The sequence below is a fragment of the Eptatretus burgeri genome, chromosome 10, assembly GCF_056783735.1.
Source record: "Eptatretus burgeri isolate ZD-2024b chromosome 10, Ebu_testis_v1, whole genome shotgun sequence".
Taxonomy (NCBI): Eukaryota; Metazoa; Chordata; class Myxini; order Myxiniformes; family Myxinidae; genus Eptatretus; species Eptatretus burgeri.
The window spans coordinates 28,607,299-28,623,420 of record NC_140970.1 but is presented as its reverse complement, the minus strand read 5'-3'; the positions used below and the strand labels follow the sequence as shown (position 1 = coordinate 28,623,420).

Below are 16,122 nucleotides of genomic sequence, written 5' to 3'. Positions count from 1 at the left end.
AGTTGGAGAGAGGGCTGTGTGGGTGCCGGTGCAAGTTGGAGAGAGGGCTGTGTGGGTGCCGGTGCGAGTTGGAGAGAGGGCTGTGTGGGTGCCGGTGCGAGTTGGAGAGAGGGCTGTGTGGGTGCCGGTGCGAGTTGGAGGAGGGCTGTGTGGGTGCCGGTGCGAGTTGGAGAGAGGGCTGTGTGGGTGCCGGTGCGAGTTGGAGAGAGGGCTGTGTGGGTGCCGGTGCGAGTTGGAGAGAGGGCTGTGTGGGTGCCGGTGCGAGTTAGAGAGAGGGCTGTGTCCGTGCCGGTGTGAGTTGGAGAGAGGGCTGTGTGGGTGCCGGTGCGAGTTAGAGAGAGGGCTGTGTGGGTGCCGGTGTGAGTTGGAGAGAGGGCTGTGTGGGTGCCGGTGCGAGTTAGAGAGAGGGCTGTGTGGGTGCCGGTGTGAGTTGGAGAGAGGGCTGTGTGGGTGCCGGTGCGAGTTAGAGAGAGGGCTGTGTGGGTGCCGGTGCGAGTTGGAGAGAGGGCTGTGCGGGTGCCGGTGCGAGTTAGAGAGAGGGCTGTGTGGGTGCCGGTGCGAGTTGGAGAGAGGGCTGTGTGGGTGCCGGTGCGAGTTGGAGAGAGGGCTGTGTGGGTGCCGGTGCGAGTTGGAGAGAGGGCTGTGCGAGTTGGCGAGAGGGCTGTGCGGGTGCTGGTGTGAGTTAGAGAGAGGGCTGTGCGGGTGCCGGTGCGAGTTGGAGAGAGGGCTGTGTGGGTGCCGGTGCGAGTTAGAGAGAGGGCTGTGTGGGTGCCGGTGCGAGTTAGAGAGAGGGCTGTGTGGGTGCCGGTGCGAGTTAGAGAGAGGGCTGTGTGGGTGCCGGTGCGAGTTGGCGAGAGGGCTGTGCGGGTGCCGGTGCGAGTTGGAGAGAGGGCTGTGCGAGTTGGCGAGAGGTCTGTGTGGGTGCCGGTGCGAGTTGGAGAGAGGGCTGTGCGAGTTGGCGAGAGGGCTGTGCGGGTGCCGGTGCGAGTTGGCGAGAGGGCTGTGCGGGTGCCGGTGCGAGTTGGAGAGAGGGCTGTGCGAGTTGGAGAGAGGGCTGTGTGGGTGCCGGTGCGAGTTAGAGAGAGGGCTGTGTGGGTGCCGGTGCGAGTTAGAGAGAGGGCTGTGTGGGTGCCGGTGCGAGTTAGAGAGAGGGCTGTGTGGGTGCCGGTGCGAGTTGGAGAGAGGGCTGTGCGGGTGCCGGTGTGAGTTAGAGAGAGGGCTGTGTGGGTGCTGGTGTGAGTTAGAGAGAGGGCTGTGTGGGTGCCGGTGTGAGTTAGAGAGAGGGCTGTGTGGGTGCTGGTGTGAGTTGGAGAGAGGGCTGTGCGGGTGCCGGTGTGAGTTGGAGAGAGGGCTGTGTGGGTGCCGGTGTGAGTTAGAGAGAGGGCTGTGTGGGTGCCGGTGCGAGTTAGAGAGAGGGCTGTGTGGGTGCCGGTGCGAGTTAGAGAGAGGGCTGTGTGGGTGCCGGTGCGAGTTGGAGAGAGGGCTGTGTGGGTGCCGGTGCGAGTTAGAGAGAGGGCTGTGTGGGTGCCGGTGCGAGTTGGAGAGAGGGCTGTGTGGGTGCCGGTGCGAGTTAGAGAGAGGGCTGTGTGGGTGCCGGTGCGAGTTGGAGAGAGGGCTGTGTGGGTGGTGGTGCGAGTTGGAGAGAGGGCTGTGTGGGTGCCGGTGCGAGTTAGAGAGAGGGCTGTGTGGGTGCCGGTGTGAGTTGGAGAGAGGGCTGTGTGGGTGCTGGTGCGAGTTAGAGAGAGGGCTGTGTGGCTGCCGGTGCGAGTTAGAGAGAGGGCTGTGTGGGTGCCGGTGCGAGTTAGAGAGAGGGCTGTGTGGGTGCCGGTGCGAGTTAGAGAGAGGGCTGCGCGGGTGCCGGTGTGAGTTAGAGAGAGGGCTGTGTGGGTGCTGGTGTGAGTTAGAGAGAGGGCTGTGTGGGTGCCGGTGTGAGTTAGAGAGAGGGCTGTGTGGGTGCTGGTGTGAGTTGGAGAGAGGGCTGTGCGGGTGCCGGTGTGAGTTGGAGAGAGGGCTGTGTGGGTGCCGGTGCGAGTTGGAGAGAGGGCTGTGTGGGTGCCGGTGCGAGTTGGAGAGAGGGCTGTGTGGGTGCCGGTGCGAGTTAGAGAGAGGGCTGTGTGGGTGCCGGTGCGAGTTAGAGAGAGGGCTGTGTGGGTGCCGGTGTGAGTTGGAGAGAGGGCTGTGTGGGTGCCGGTGCGAGTTAGAGAGGGCTGTGTGGGTGCCGGTGCGAGTTGGAGAGAGGGCTGTGTGGGTGCCGGTGCGAGTTGGAGAGAGGGTTGCGTGGGTGCCGGTGTGAGTTAGAGAGAGGGCTGTGTGGGTGCTGGTGTGAGTTGGAGAGAGGGCTGTGTGGGTGCCGGTGCGAGTTGGAGAGAGGGCTGTGTGGGTGCCGGTGCGAGTTGGAGAGAGGGCTTTGTGGGTGCCGGTGCGAGTTGGAGAGAGGGCTTTGTGGGTGCCGGTGTGAGTTGGAGAGAGGGCTGTGTGGGTGCCGGTGCGAGTTGGAGAGAGGGCTGTGCGGGTGCCGGTGCGAGTTGGAGAGAGGGCTGTGTGGGTGCCGGTGCGAGTTGGAGAGAGGGCTGTGTGGGTGCCGGTGCGAGTTGGAGGAGGGCTGTGTGGGTGCCGGTGCGAGTTGGAGAGAGGGCTGTGTGGGTGCCGGTGCGAGTTGGAGGAGGGCTGTGTGGGTGCCGGTGCGAGTTAGAGAGAGGGCTGTGTGGGTGCCGGTGCGAGTTAGAGAGAGGGCTGTGTGGGTGCCGGTGCGAGTTGGCGAGAGGGCTGTGCGGGTGCCGGTGCGAGTTGGAGAGAGGGCTGTGCGAGTTGGCGAGAGGGCTGTGCGGGTGCCGGTGTGAGTTGGAGAGAGGGCTGTGTGGGTACCGGTGCGAGTTAGAGAGAGGGCTGTGTCCGTGCCGGTGTGAGTTAGAGAGAGGGCTGTGTGGGTGCCGGTGCGAGTTAGAGAGAGGGCTGTGTGGGTGCCGGTGTGAGTTGGAGAGAGGGCTGTGTGGGTGCCAGTGAGAGTTAGAGAGAGGGCTGTGTGGGTGCCGGTGCGAGTTGGAGAGAGGGCTGTGCGGGTGCCGGTGCGAGTTAGAGAGAGGGCTGTGTGGGTGCCGGTGCGAGTTGGAGGGGGGCTGTGTGGGTGCCGGTGCGAGTTGGAGAGAGGGCTGTGTGGGTGCCGGTGCGAGTTGGAGAGAGGGCTGTGTGGGTGCCGGTGCGAGTTAGAGAGAGGGCTGTGTGGGTGCCGGTGCGAGTTGGAGGAGGGCTGTGTGGGTGCCGGTGCGAGTTGGAGAGAGGGCTGTGTGGGTGCCGGTGCGAGTTGGAGAGAGGGCTGTGCGGGTGCCGGTGCGAGTTGGAGGAGGGCTGTGTGGGTGCCGGTGCGAGTTGGAGAGAGGGCTGTGTGGGTGCCGGTGCGAGTTGGGGGAGGGCTGTGTGGGTGCCGGTGCGAGGTAGAGGGAGGGGTGTGTGGGTGCCGGTGCGAGTTAGAGAGAGGGCTGTGTGGGTGCCGGTGCGAGTTGGCGAGAGGGCTGTGCGGGTGCCGGTGCGAGTTGGAGAGAGGGCTGTGCGAGTTGGCGAGAGGGCTGTGCGGGTGCCGGTGTGAGTTGGAGAGAGGGCTGTGTGGGTGCCGGTGCGAGTTAGAGAGAGGGCTGTGTCCGTGCCGGTGTGAGTTAGAGAGAGGGCTGTGTGGGTGCCGGTGCGAGTTAGAGAGAGGGCTGTGTGGGTGCCGGTGTGAGTTGGAGAGAGGGCTGTGTGGGTGCCAGTGCGAGTTAGAGAGAGGGCTGTGTGGGTGCCGGTGCGAGTTGGAGAGAGGGCTGTGCGGGTGCCGGTGCGAGTTAGAGAGAGGGCTGTGTGGGTGCCGGTGCGAGTTGGAGAGAGGGCTGTGTGGGTGCCGGTGCGAGTTGGAGAGAGGGCTGTGTGGGTGCCGGTGCGAGTTGGAGAGAGGGCTGTGTGGGTGCCGGTGCGAGTTGGAGAGAGGGCTGTGTGGGTGCCGGTGCGAGTTGGAGAGAGGGCTGTGCGGGTGCCGGTGCGAGTTAGAGAGAGGGCTGTGTGGGTGCCGGTGCGAGTTGGCGAGAGGGCTGTGCGGGTGCCGGTGCGAGTTGGAGAGAGGGCTGTGCGAGTTGGCGAGAGGGCTGTGCGGGTGCTGGTGTGAGGTAGAGAGAGGGCTGTGTGGGTGCCGGTGGGAGTTGGAGAGAGGGCTGTGTGGGTGCCGGTGCGAGTTAGAGAGAGGGCTGTGTGGGTGCCGGTGCGAGTTGGCGAGAGGGCTGTGCGGGTGCCGGTGCGAGTTGGAGAGAGGGCTGTGCGAGTTGGCGAGAGGGCTGTGTGGGTGCCGGTGCGAGTTGGAGAGAGGGCTGTGCGAGTTGGCGAGAGGGCTGTGCGGGTGCCGGTGCGAGTTGGAGAGAGGGCTGTGTGGGTGCCGGTGCGAGTTGGAGAGAGGGCTGTGTGGGTGCCGGTGCGAGTTGGAGAGAGGGCTGTGCGCGTTGGCGAGAGGGCTGTGTGGGTGCCGGTGCGAGTTAGAGAGAGGGCTGTGTGGGTGCCGGCACGAGGTGGCGAGCGCGCTGTGCGGGTGCCGGTGCGAGTTGGAGAGAGGGCTGTGCGAGATGGCGAGAGGGCTGTGCGGGTGCTGGTGTGAGTTAGAGAGAGGGCTGTGCGGGTGCCGGTGCGAGTTGGAGAGAGGGCTGTGTGGGTGCCGGTGCGAGTTAGAGAGAGGGCTGTGTGGGTGCCGGTGCGAGTTAGAGAGAGGGCTGTGTGGGTGCCGGTGCGAGTTGGCGAGAGGGCTGTGCGGGTGCCGGTGCGAGTTGGAGAGAGGGTTGTGCGAGTTGGCGAGAGGGCTGTGTGGGTGCCGGTGCGAGTTGGAGAGAGGGCTGTGCGAGTTGGCGAGAGGGCTGTGTGGGTGCCGGTGCGAGTTAGAGAGAGGGCTGTGCGGGTGCCGGTGCGAGTTGGCGAGAGGGCTGTGCGGGTGCCGGTGCGAGTTGGAGAGAGGGCTGTGCGAGTTGGAGAGAGGGCTGTGTGGGTGCCGGTGCGAGTTAGAGAGAGGGCTGTGTGGGTGCCGGTGCGAGTTAGAGAGAGGGCTGTGTGGGTGCCGGTGCGAGTTGGCGAGAGGGCTGTGCGGGTGCCGGTGCGAGTTGGAGAGAGGGCTGTGTGGGTGCCGGTGCGAGTTGGAGAGAGGGCTGTGTGGGTGCCGGTGCGAGTTGGAGAGATGGCTGTGTGGGTGCCGGTGCGAGTTGGAGAGAGGGCTGTGTGGGTGCCGGTGCGAGTTAGAGAGAGGGCTGTGTGGGTGCCGGTGCGAGTTAGAGAGAGGGCTGTGTGGGTGCCGGTGCGAGTTAGAGAGAGGGCTGTGTGGGTGCCGGTGCGAGTTGGAGAGAGGGCTGTGTGGGTGCCGGTGCGAGTTAGAGAGAGGGCTGTGTGGGTGCCGGTGCGAGTTAGAGAGAGGGCTGTGTGGGTGCCGGTGCGAGTTAGAGAGAGGGCTGTGTGGGTGCTGGTGCGAGTGAGAGAGAGGGCTGTGTGGGTGCCGGTGCGAGTTGGAGAGAGGGCTGTGTGGGTGCCGGTGCGAGTTAGAGAGAGGGCTGTGTGGGTGCCGGTGCGAGTTGGAGAGAGGGCTGTGCGGGTGCCGGTGCGAGTTAGAGAGAGGGCTGTGTGGGTGCCGGTGCGAGTTGGAGAGAGGGCTGTGTGGGTGCCGGTGCGAGTTGGAGAGAGGGCTGTGCGGGTGCCGGTGCGAGTTGGAGAGAGGGCTGTGGGGATGCCGGAGCGAGTTAGAGAGAGCGCTGTGTGGGTGCCGGTGCGAGTTAGAGAGAGGGCTGTGTGGGTGCCGGTGCGAGTTAGAGAGAGGGCTGTGTGGGTGCCGGTGCGAGTTGGAGAGAGGGCTGTGTGGGTGCCGGTGCGAGTTAGTGAGAGGGCTGTGTGGGTGCCGGTGCGAGTTGGAGAGAGGGCTGTGTGGGTGCCGGTGCGAGTTAGAGAGAGGGCTGTGTGGGTGCCGGTGCGAGTTGGAGAGAGGGCTGTGTGGGTGCTGGTGCGAGTTGGAGAGAGGGCTGTGTGGGTGCCGGTGCGAGTTAGAGAGAGGGCTGTGTGGGTGCCGGTGTGAGTTGGAGAGAGGGCTGTGTGGGTGCTGGTGCGAGTTAGAGAGAGGGCTGTGTGGGTGCCGGTGCGAGTTGGAGAGAGGGCTGTGTGGGTGCCGGTGCGAGTTAGAGAGAGGGCTGTGTGGGTGCCGGTGCGAGTTGGAGAGAGGGCTGTGTGGGTGCCGGTGCGAGTTGGAGAGAGGGCTGTGTGGGTGCTGGTGCGAGGTAGAGAGAGGGCTGTGTGGGTGCCGGTGCGAGTTAGAGAGAGGGCTGTGTGGGTGCCGGTGCGAGTTAGAGAGAGGGCTGTGTGGGTGCCGGTGCGAGTTAGAGAGAGGGCTGTGTGGGTGCCGGTGCGAGTTGGAGAGAGGGCTGTGTGGGTGCCGGTGCGAGTTGGAGGAGGGCTGTGTGGGTGCCGGTGCGAGTTGGAGGAGGGCTGTGTGGGTGCCGGTGCGAGTTAGAGAGAGGGCTGTGTGGGTGCCGGTGCGAGTTGGAGAGAGGGCTGTGCGGGTGCCGGTGCGAGTTGGAGAGAGGGCTGTGCGGGTGCCGGTGCGAGTTGGAGAGAGGGCTGTGTGGGTGCCGGTGCGAGTTAGAGAGAGGGCTGTGTGGGTGCCGGTGCGAGTTGGAGAGAGGGCTGTGTGGGTGCCGGTGCGAGTTGGAGAGAGGGCTGTGCGGGTGCCGGTGCGAGTTGGAGAGAGGGCTGTGTGGGTGCCGGTGCGAGTTGGAGAGAGGGCTGTGTGGGTGCCGGTGCGAGTTGGAGAGAGGGGTGTGTGGGTGCCGGTGCGAGTTGGAGGAGGGCTGTGTGGGTGCCGGTGCGAGTTGGAGAGAGGGCTGTGTGGGTGCCGGTGCGAGTTGGAGGAGGGCTGTGTGGGTGCCGGTGCGAGTTGGAGAGAGGGCTGTGTGGGTGCCGGTGCGAGTTAGAGAGAGGGCTCTGTGGGTGCCGGTGCGAGTTGGAGAGAGGGCTGTGCGGGTGCCGGTGCGAGTTGGAGAGAGGGCTGTGCGGGTGCCGGTGCGAGTTAGAGAGAGGGCTGTGTGGGTGCCGGTGCGAGTTAGAGAGAGGGGTGTGTGGGTGCCGGTGCCAGTTAGAGAGAGGGCTGTGTGGGTGCGGGTGTGAGTTGGAGAGAGGGCTGTGTGGGTGCTGGTGCGAGTTGGAGAGAGGGCTGTGTGGGTGCCGGTGCGAGTTAGAGAGAGGGCTGTGTGGGTGCCGGTGCGAGTTGGAGAGAGGGCTGTGTGGGTGCCGGTGCGAGTTGGAGGAGGGCTGTGTGGGTGCCGGTGTGAGTTAGAGACAGGGATGTGTGGGTGCCGGTGCGAGTTGGACAGAGAGCTGTGTGGGTGCCGGTGCGAGTTGGAGAGAGGGCTGTGTGGGTGCCGGTGCGAGTTAGAGAGAGGGCTGTGTGGGTGCCGGTGTGAGTTAGAGAGAGGGCTGTGTGGGTGCCGGTGCGAGTTAGAGAGAGGGCTGTGTGGGTGCCGGTGCGAGTTGGAGAGAGGGCTGTGTGGGTGCCGGTGCGAGTTGGAGAGAGGGCTGTGTGGGTGCCGGTGCGAGTTGGAGAGAGGGCTGTGCGAGTTGGCGAGAGGGCTGTGTGGGTGCCGGTGCGAGTTAGAGAGAGGGCTGTGTGGGTGCCGGTACGAGTTGGCGAGAGGGCTGTGCGGGTGCCGGTGCGAGTTGGAGAGAGGGCTGTGCGAGCTGGCGAGAGGGCTGTGCGGGTGCTGGTGTGAGTTAGAGAGAGGGCTGTGCGGGTGCCGGTGCGAGTTGGAGAGAGGGCTGTGTGGGTGCCGGTGCGAGTTAGAGAGAGGCCTGTGTGGGTGCCGGTGCGAGTTAGAGAGAGGGCTGTGTGGGTGCCGGTGCGAGTTGGTGAGAGGGCTGTGGGGGTGCCGTTGCGAGTTGGAGAGAGGGCTGTGCGAGTTGGAGACAGGGCTGTGTGGGTGCCGGTGCGAGTTGGAGAGAGGGCTGTGCGAGTTGGCGAGAGGGCTGTGTGGGTGCCGGTGCGAGTTGGAGAGAGGGCTGTGTGGGTGCCGGTGCGAGTTGGCGAGAGGGCTGTGCGGGTGCCGGTGCGAGTTGGAGAGAGGGCTGTGTGGGTGCCGGTGCGAGTTGGAGAGAGGGCTGTGTGGGTGCCGGTGCGAGTTGGAGAGATGGCTGTGTGGGTGCCGGTGCGAGTTGGAGAGAGGGCTGTGTGGGTGCCGGTGCGAGTTGGAGAGAGGGCTGTGTGGGTGCCGGTGCGAGTTGGAGAGAGGGCTGTGTGGGTGCCGGTGCGAGTTGGAGAGAGGGCTGTGTGGGTGCCGGTGCGAGTTGGAGAGAGGGCTGTGTGGGTGCCGGTGCGAGTTAGAGAGAGGGCTGTGTGGGTGCCGGTGACAGTTAGAGAGAGGCCTGTGTGGGTGCCGGTGCGAGTTGGAGAGAGGTCTGTGTGGGTGCCGGTGCGAGTTAGAGAGAGGGCTGTGTGGGTGTCGGTGCGAGTTAGAGAGAGGGCTGTGTGGGTGCCGGTGCGAGTTCGAGAGAGGGCTGTGTGGGTGCTGGTGCGAGTGAGAGAGAGGGCTGTGTGGGTGCCGGTGCGAGTTGGAGAGAGGGCTGTGTGGGTGCCGGTGCGAGTTAGAGAGAGGGCTGTGTGGGTGCCGGTGCGAGTTGGAGAGTGGGCTGTGCGGGTGCCGGTGCGAGTTAGAGAGAGGGCTGTGTGGGTGCCGGTGCGTGTTGGAGAGAGGGCTGTGTGGGTGCCGGTGCGAGTTGGAGTGTGGGCTGTGTGGGTGCCGGTGCGAGTTGGAGAGAGGGCTGTGTGGGTGCCGGTGCGAGTTAGAGAGAGGGCTGTGTGGGTGCCGGTGCGAGTTAGAGAGAGGGCTGTGCGGGTGCCGGTGCGAGTTAGAGAGAGGGCTGTGTGGGTGCCGGCGCGAGTCGGAGAGAGGGCTGTGTGGGTCCCGGTGCGAGTTAGAGAGAGGGCTGTGTGCGTGCCGGTGCGAGTTGGAGAGAGGGCTGTGTGGGTGCCGGTGCGAGTTAGAGAGAGGGCTGTGTGGGTGCCGGTGCGAGTTGGAGAGGGGGCTGGGTGGGTGCTGGTGCGAGTTGGAGAGAGGGCTGTGGGGGTGCCGGTGCGAGTTAGAGAGAGGGCTGTGTGGGTGCCGGTGTGAGCTGGAGAGAGGGCTGTGTGGGTGCTGGTGCGAGTTAGAGAGAGGGCTGTGTGGGTGCCGGTGCGAGTTGGAGAGAGGGCTGTGTGGGTGCCGGTGCGAGATAGAGAGAGGGCTGTGAGGGTGCCGGTGCGAGTTGGAGAGAGGGCTGTGTGGGTGCCGGTGCGAGTTGGAGAGAGGGCTGTGTGGGTGCTGGTGCGAGTTAGAGAGAGGGCTGTGTGGGTGCCGGTGCGAGTTAGAGAGAGGGCTGTGTGGGTGCCGGTGCGAGTTAGAGAGAGGGCTGTGTGGGTGCCGGTGCGAGTTAGAGAGAGGGCTGTGTGGGTGCCGGTGCGAGTTAGAGAGAGGGCTGTGCGGGTGCCGGTGTGAGTTGGAGAGAGGGCTGTGTGGGTGCCGGTGCGAGTTGGAGAGAGGGCTGTGTGGGTGCCGGTGCGAGTTGGAGGAGGGCTGTGTGGGTGCCGGTGCGAGTTGGAGGAGGGCTGTGTGGGTGCCGGTGCGAGTTAGAGAGAGGGCTGTGTGGGTGCCGGTGCGAGTTGGAGAGAGGGCTGTGCGGGTGCCGGTGCGAGTTGGAGAGAGGGCTGTGCGGGTGCCGGTGCGAGTTGGAGAGAGGGCTGTGTGGGTGCCGGTGCGAGTTAGAGAGAGGGCTGTGTGGGTGCCGGTGCGAGTTGGAGAGAGGGCTGTGTGGGTGCCGGTGCGAGGTGGAGAGAGGGCTGCGCGGGTGCCGGTGCGAGTTGGAGAGAGGGCTGTGTGGGTGCCGGTGCGAGTTGGAGAGAGGGCTGTGTGGGTGCCGGTGCGAGTTGGAGAGAGGGGTGTGTGGGTGCCGGTGCGAGTTGGAGGAGGGCTGTGTGGGTGCCGGTGCGAGTTGGAGAGAGGGCTGTGTGGGTGCCGGTGCGAGTTGGAGGAGGGCTGTGTGGGTGCCGGTGCGAGTTGGAGAGAGGGCTGTGTGGGTGCCGGTGCGAGTTAGAGAGAGGGCTCTGTGGGTGCCGGTGCGAGTTGGAGAGAGGGCTGTGCGGGTGCCGGTGCGAGTTGGAGAGAGGGCTGTGCGGGTGCCGGTGCGAGTTAGAGAGAGGGCTGTGTGGGTGCCGGTGCGAGTTAGAGAGAGGGCTGTGTGGGTGCCGGTGCGAGTTAGAGAGAGGGCTGTGTGGGTGCCGGTGCGAGTTGGAGAGAGGGCTGTGTGGGTGCCGGTGCGAGTTGGAGGAGGGCTGTGTGGGTGCCGGTGTGAGTTAGAGAGAGGGCTGTGTGGGTGCCGGTGCGAGTTAGAGAGAGGGCTGTGTGGGTGCCGGTGCGAGTTAGAGAGAGGGCTGTGTGGGTGCCGGTGCGAGTTAGAGAGAGGGCTGTGTGGGTGCCGGTGCGAGTTAGAGAGAGGGCTGTGTGGGTGCCGGTGCGAGTTGGAGAGAGGGCTGTGTGGGTGCCGGTGGGAGTTGGAGGAGGGCTGTGTGGGTGCCAGTGCGAGTTGGAGAGAGGGCTGTGTGGGTGCCGGTGCGAGTTAGAGAGAGGGCTGTGTGGGTGCCGGTGCGAGTTGGAGAGAGGGCTGTGTGGGTGCCGGTGCGAGTTGGAGGAGGGCTGTGTGGGTGCCGGTGCGAGTTGGAGGAGGGCTGTGCGGGTGCCGGTGCGAGTTGAGTTTGAGGGAGGAGTCTTAAATGTGGTGGTCTTTCAAACCACACAAAACAATCTTTCATTGTTGGTATTGTGATGTAACAATGAACAGACATTTTAAGTTTTGACATAAACCTGGTTTTGTCTCGTGGGAGTCTTCTTGACTTCCATATGCTCCTCGGGTCATATAGTCTCTCTTGATGTGGAAGTTCGTCCACAAGCATTTTCTGTTATTCACTTTCTATGCTCTCCATATCATCCGAGTTCACCACTCCAGGAAATCTACAACATTTTTAGCTCACCTGGACTTAAGTTAGGTGAGCTTATGCAATCGAGCAGTGTCTGTAGGTGTGAGTGAGTCAGTGAGTCCGTAAACACGTCATTATCGCTTGAACCAAACACACAATTTTGATGGAACTTGGCCATAAGCTTCGTATCTGATGCCAGACGAATGTGTATGGACCACATCAAAACTTGTGCTCATTGATTGGGTTTACGGGGGTGGATGGGGGGAAGGGGGGTTAATTCCCCCCCCCCAAAAAAAATAGGTTTTTCCCTTCTTCTCCGAAACGACGCACAATTTCATTGAAACTTTACCACAACCTTCATCACCTGTGATGTACTAAAGTTTGTTCATGGCATTACAGAAAACACTCAGGGTCGAAGGACTCTAAGGGTTTGCGGGGGGGGGGGGGGTGGTTTGAGCGACTGTTGCTCCTGATCCAGGTGAGTTTCAGGACACGTGGTCCTATTTTTACCAATTAAGCTTTTGTAATCAAATCTTCAACAAACCTTTATTATAAGAATATGGAGAACACAAATGAATAAATTGTATAATTTTTTTTTTACTTGTTTTTGTCGACTTTAGTAAAGTGGAGAAGCTTTGCATTTTGAGATGCTTTCTAGTTGCTTGTGTTTTATAAAAAAAATAATAATATATTTGGGATGGAGGGATCACAGGTTCACCATTGCGTTTACTTATCTGAGTTGGATCCTCATGTGAGCCAATTTGACCAAACTGCCCTTCTGGGCTGACAGAATGACCTGGAGGTACGTGTACTTGCCTCTGAGCTATATAGCCTGAGTTTGAATCTCGACTCGCTATAAACTGTCATCTCTGTGTTTCACAGGCAGGGTCTTTCATCAATGTGAGCCGCCTCTCGGATGGACGTTAAATGGGAATTTTGTTGGTGGACGTTAAATATCCCATCGTGTCCTTTTCAACAAACCTTTAGTTTGAGAAAATAATTAAAAATTTGGTCAAAGTTCTCGAACGGTGAGCTATCGCCTGCACCATGGCCAAATTCGAAATATCTACCCGAACCAGCAGAGGGCATTGCATCAGCGACACAGCCATACCCTCAGCCAATGATACTACCCTGCAGCCTTGCTTTGCATATGAACAAAGAAGAAGACTGCCGTTCTGATACTGAAGGCACTGCATATCCCATCTTCATTTATGTTGTGGACATGAAGGATTTCAGGGTATCCGTTGAAAAGACAAGACCATTGTGTTTGGCTTCAAAAAGAACAGAAAGATTATGAAGTGGAATGATATGAAAGTATTGGATGGTACTTGTTTTTTCGCTGGTTACTATTAAAGGAAGTAAACTTGTTAAATATGAAATTAACTGTCAATTAATATTTTATCAAGTAATTCAGCTATGATTTGTGTGTTTCAACTCAAGTCCTCCGAGAAAGTTGCTTTTTGACGTCTTCCGTGACAGAAACATTCCCAGTTCCGAGAGCCCATTGGTTTATACATTGGTCGTGAACCCTTCGTCGAGAGTCTAGATATTGTGCAGGTGAAGATGATTAGGGGTTTGCAGGTGGCAGATGATGATATTTAAAGATTTTTTTTTTAAAAACATTATTAAAATTTGTACTACTGCAGGACACAAAAATCATGGAGAAGTTTGTGCGAAACCTGCTTCGTCGGACTAAAGACATCAGGTAAGTACCTTTGCAATTCTATTTTATAACAGTTTATATCTGGCCTTGCTCCTCCTGTCCTGTGCAAACCACTCCAGGTCACGTGTTCTTCTCGAGAGAAACCTTCACTTGCTCACCCTCCCAAAGTCCAGACTGGTTGCCCACCTGCATTGTCTCTTGTCTCCTATTATTCACTCCTCGTCTTTCAAATGTACTACCCATCACTACCTTCATCGACTCACCCATGCACATCCGCTAGCTCTTCAAAACACGTTGATTAACCCAGACTCTTGTATTAATAAATATAACGTCTCTACCTCCGATTTGGGTATACTTGTTTTCGGTGTTTGTCACAAGAGGAATGCCTTGATGTCCTTTTACAGTTCTTTGTCCCAAAAAAGTGTTCGAGATCAGTATTTGGTGCATATTGGGCGTGAGGAGCTGTCAACCAGTGAAAGGGATATTCTCAAGCAGATGGTCAAACGGATACTACTTGAACAGGTATTCCTGATAAACGTACTCGTGCTCGAACAATACACTTTCTCTTCCGTGTGCTATTTGGACCTCCAGATTTATGTACACACGGTGGGTGAATGAAGTGAGAGTATCAAAATGTAACAAAGGGCGAGGGTGGGTCGTACGAGAAAGAAAAGAGGGTGGATGGGTGTGGAAAGGAGATGTGGAATGGAATATAATGGGGCAAAAAATTACCAGTTTTGGATTATTGTAATCAATGCATTGACTCGTCAGTATGCAGCAGCTGTATGTAATAGATACATTGACACTCACTGCAACATGCACGTTGTAATATTACCAAAATAGAGCTGTGCCAAACCCCATACATGGGGTGAAAGGGGTTAATCTCCATACAGAACCAATGATTTGATTGAAGTTTGAACTTTGTAGGAGTCTTAACGGCAGATCGTGCACCGAGAGGGCAAACATTGATAATCCAGAAGGACCTTTAAAGAGGAAAGCTAAGTGTGATATGACGACGTAATGAAACATCCACAGTATTTTGTGGTTAGTTTCTTTATTTGACACATTTTGACTCTTTTGTTGCTCTTTCATGAGAATAAATCCCCAAATGTGAACACAAGTGCACTTTTGCTGTTCCAACGGTTACATCAACCGAGTTGTGCCGTTCCCTCACCAAATCCCACCAAATTTGGTGGTCCCTCACCAAATCTTGGAACTTGGTAATGGCTGGCCATGAGTTTGACCTTTTATTTTGTACTTGCAAATACATCCCATCGCTTCGCTGATGGGAATATTAAGTGAGGGGAGAGGAGAGGAGGGGGAGTGAGGAGGGAGGGATACTGAGGCGGGTTGGGGAGGGAGGAAGGAGGTGGGAGCGAGGAGGGGTGCGGAAAGGGAAGGCAGTGCCACTGCCCAGACACATCCAGAGATGACTCCCATCCAGACTACGGGTATACTGGTGGGAGGGAGGGTTAAAGAGGGGGGGGAAGAGAGAGAGGGGAGGAGCACGGACGTAGTGAAACCGAAGAGGGGTGGGGAATTTTCGTGTGCCATCATGTGTAAGTTTTCCCCGAGTACGATTTACCTTTGAATCCCTGAGTGCGACATTCAGTGTATTCATGTCCCCAAAATAAATAACCTATGGGCTGAGTAACTAACTAAACAAACCCACTCATACAGACGACTTAAATAAATTGCCGGCGCTAAGACACACATGCCGGGGGTGCAAAACACATTTACAATTACATCTTCTCCTTACAAATTTTACACTTAACCATGGCCCAGGATCTATGGACTCTGTGGAGAAAAACAAAAGTCACAGCAGGGAGCCAGGCTGCTCACACGCAGTCTCTGGCTCATGAACAATGCAGGTGACAGGGAATGTGGCCGGCTACTCACACGCAGTCCAAGGCCTCCCCCTTTTTAAATGAGCGCAGTGAACACAAGCGGTGCACGGGCTGCACAAATGCAGTCTCCAGGTGCAGCTGCCCACAGGGCAGTCCCTGCGGCACGCGGATGGTGTTGGCTCAAGCAACACAGCAATGAACGGTTGGATGCAACATCCAACGGATGGATGAATGGATGCAACAAACAATGGTGCACGGGCCACCAGTGCAGTCCCGTGTTGCAGCTGCCATCAGGGCAGTCCCTGCAATTTGCGCGATGATCCTGGCGCATATGGTAATGAACAAGGGGGGGGGAAGCAAAACAGAACGGGGGATGGTGGGCATGGGCCAAGGCAAAGGCAGGCAGACAAGGCATGGCACAACAAGGCCGTTGTAACAAAAACAGCCAGCAGATGAAGCAGCCGGCACAGGCTTTGCAGTAAAAAAAAACAGCCAGCAGATGAAGTGCCTGGCACAAGCTTTGCAGTAAAAAAAACAGCCAGCAGATGAAGTGCCCGGCACAGGCTTTGCAGTAAAAAAAACAGCCAGCAGATGAAGTGCCTGGCACAGGCCTTGCAGTAAAACAGCCAGCAGACGAAGTTGGCTCGCCTTTTGCCTGGAAATGGAGGTTGGTGGAAGAAGTGCGGTGGTGCTGGCCACTCAGAAGGCGGGCTCGGACCTACCCTACTGTCTCCCTCCCAACCAATCACCTTTGCCTGTCTCTGTCCATACCCACCCCCTTAAATTGTCAAAAATCAATTTAGCCCCAACTTATTTTTTTTGTTTTTATTTTTATTTTTACTTCCCCCTCTATAACTCGTCTCCTAACCCCCTTTATCGTCCTTGTTCGGCTAGCCTACTCCCAACCCCTATGTTCCCTTCCTGGAGGGGAATAAGGGAGAGCTAGCATCCTGTGTCGAGGCCCAATTCAAGCCTCAGAATGGCCTCCTCAGATCTCAGCGATCTCTAACCCAAGGTGAGTCCAGCGGCCCACAACGACAGTGAAGGGATGGATGGTGCGGAGGGGTACACTTCCTATCTACCCTATCATTTAACTTTTAACTACCCCGGGGCTTTCCAAAAGCGCCTCTCGCTTAAACTATCGGTTCTAACAACCCAGATTCCCGTCGCCTGTGTTGGTGTCCTCTCAAATTTCGGGCCTTGCCCTCCAGTTTTCCCTCGTGCCCTTGCGCGGTTTCGTGGCTGGGACAAGTGGCTCCCTTGGCAGGAACTACCCTCTGCCGATTCTCCAACCATGCCCCCCCCGGGCACAATACTGCCTCCGAGCCCACCAGCTCCCTAAACTGGGGAGTGCCCTCCCTGGCGACTCCCCCTCCACGCTCACGTGGCAAGCTGGCCCCCCTGGGCCCCTTTCCAAGGGTCGCCCGTGCCCAGTACACTGCCCCCGTGGCATATGGCGCCCCGGGCCCCCGCATCATGCGGGCGCGCCCGTGCCCACTTCACTATCCCGGCCCCCCATGGGCCCTTGGCCTACTGCGGCCGACTAGCCCGGTGCCCAGGGTACCCACTCAGCGATACTCACCGTTCGCAGCCACGCTCCCAGCCCGTCAACAGGGCTCCTGCACCCCTCC

At 59.5% G+C, this 16,122-nt stretch overlaps 1 protein-coding gene across 4 annotated transcripts in view; it reads left to right on the top strand.

Moving 5' to 3' along the window:
- LOC147018180 (uncharacterized) overlaps nucleotides 1-16,122 on the top strand; it is a 58,185-nt gene that overhangs the window by 9,749 nt on the left and 32,314 nt on the right. For all 4 annotated transcript variants that reach the window (XM_085897609.1, XM_085897607.1, XM_085897608.1 and 1 more), the window contains 2 exons: nucleotides 12,628-12,686; nucleotides 13,049-13,166. In XM_085897609.1, the coding sequence (XP_085753735.1) occupies nucleotides 12,640-12,686; nucleotides 13,049-13,166 (165 nt within the window). In that variant the 5' untranslated portion in view covers nucleotides 12,628-12,639. The remainder of the gene's footprint in view (nucleotides 1-12,627; nucleotides 12,687-13,048; nucleotides 13,167-16,122) is intronic.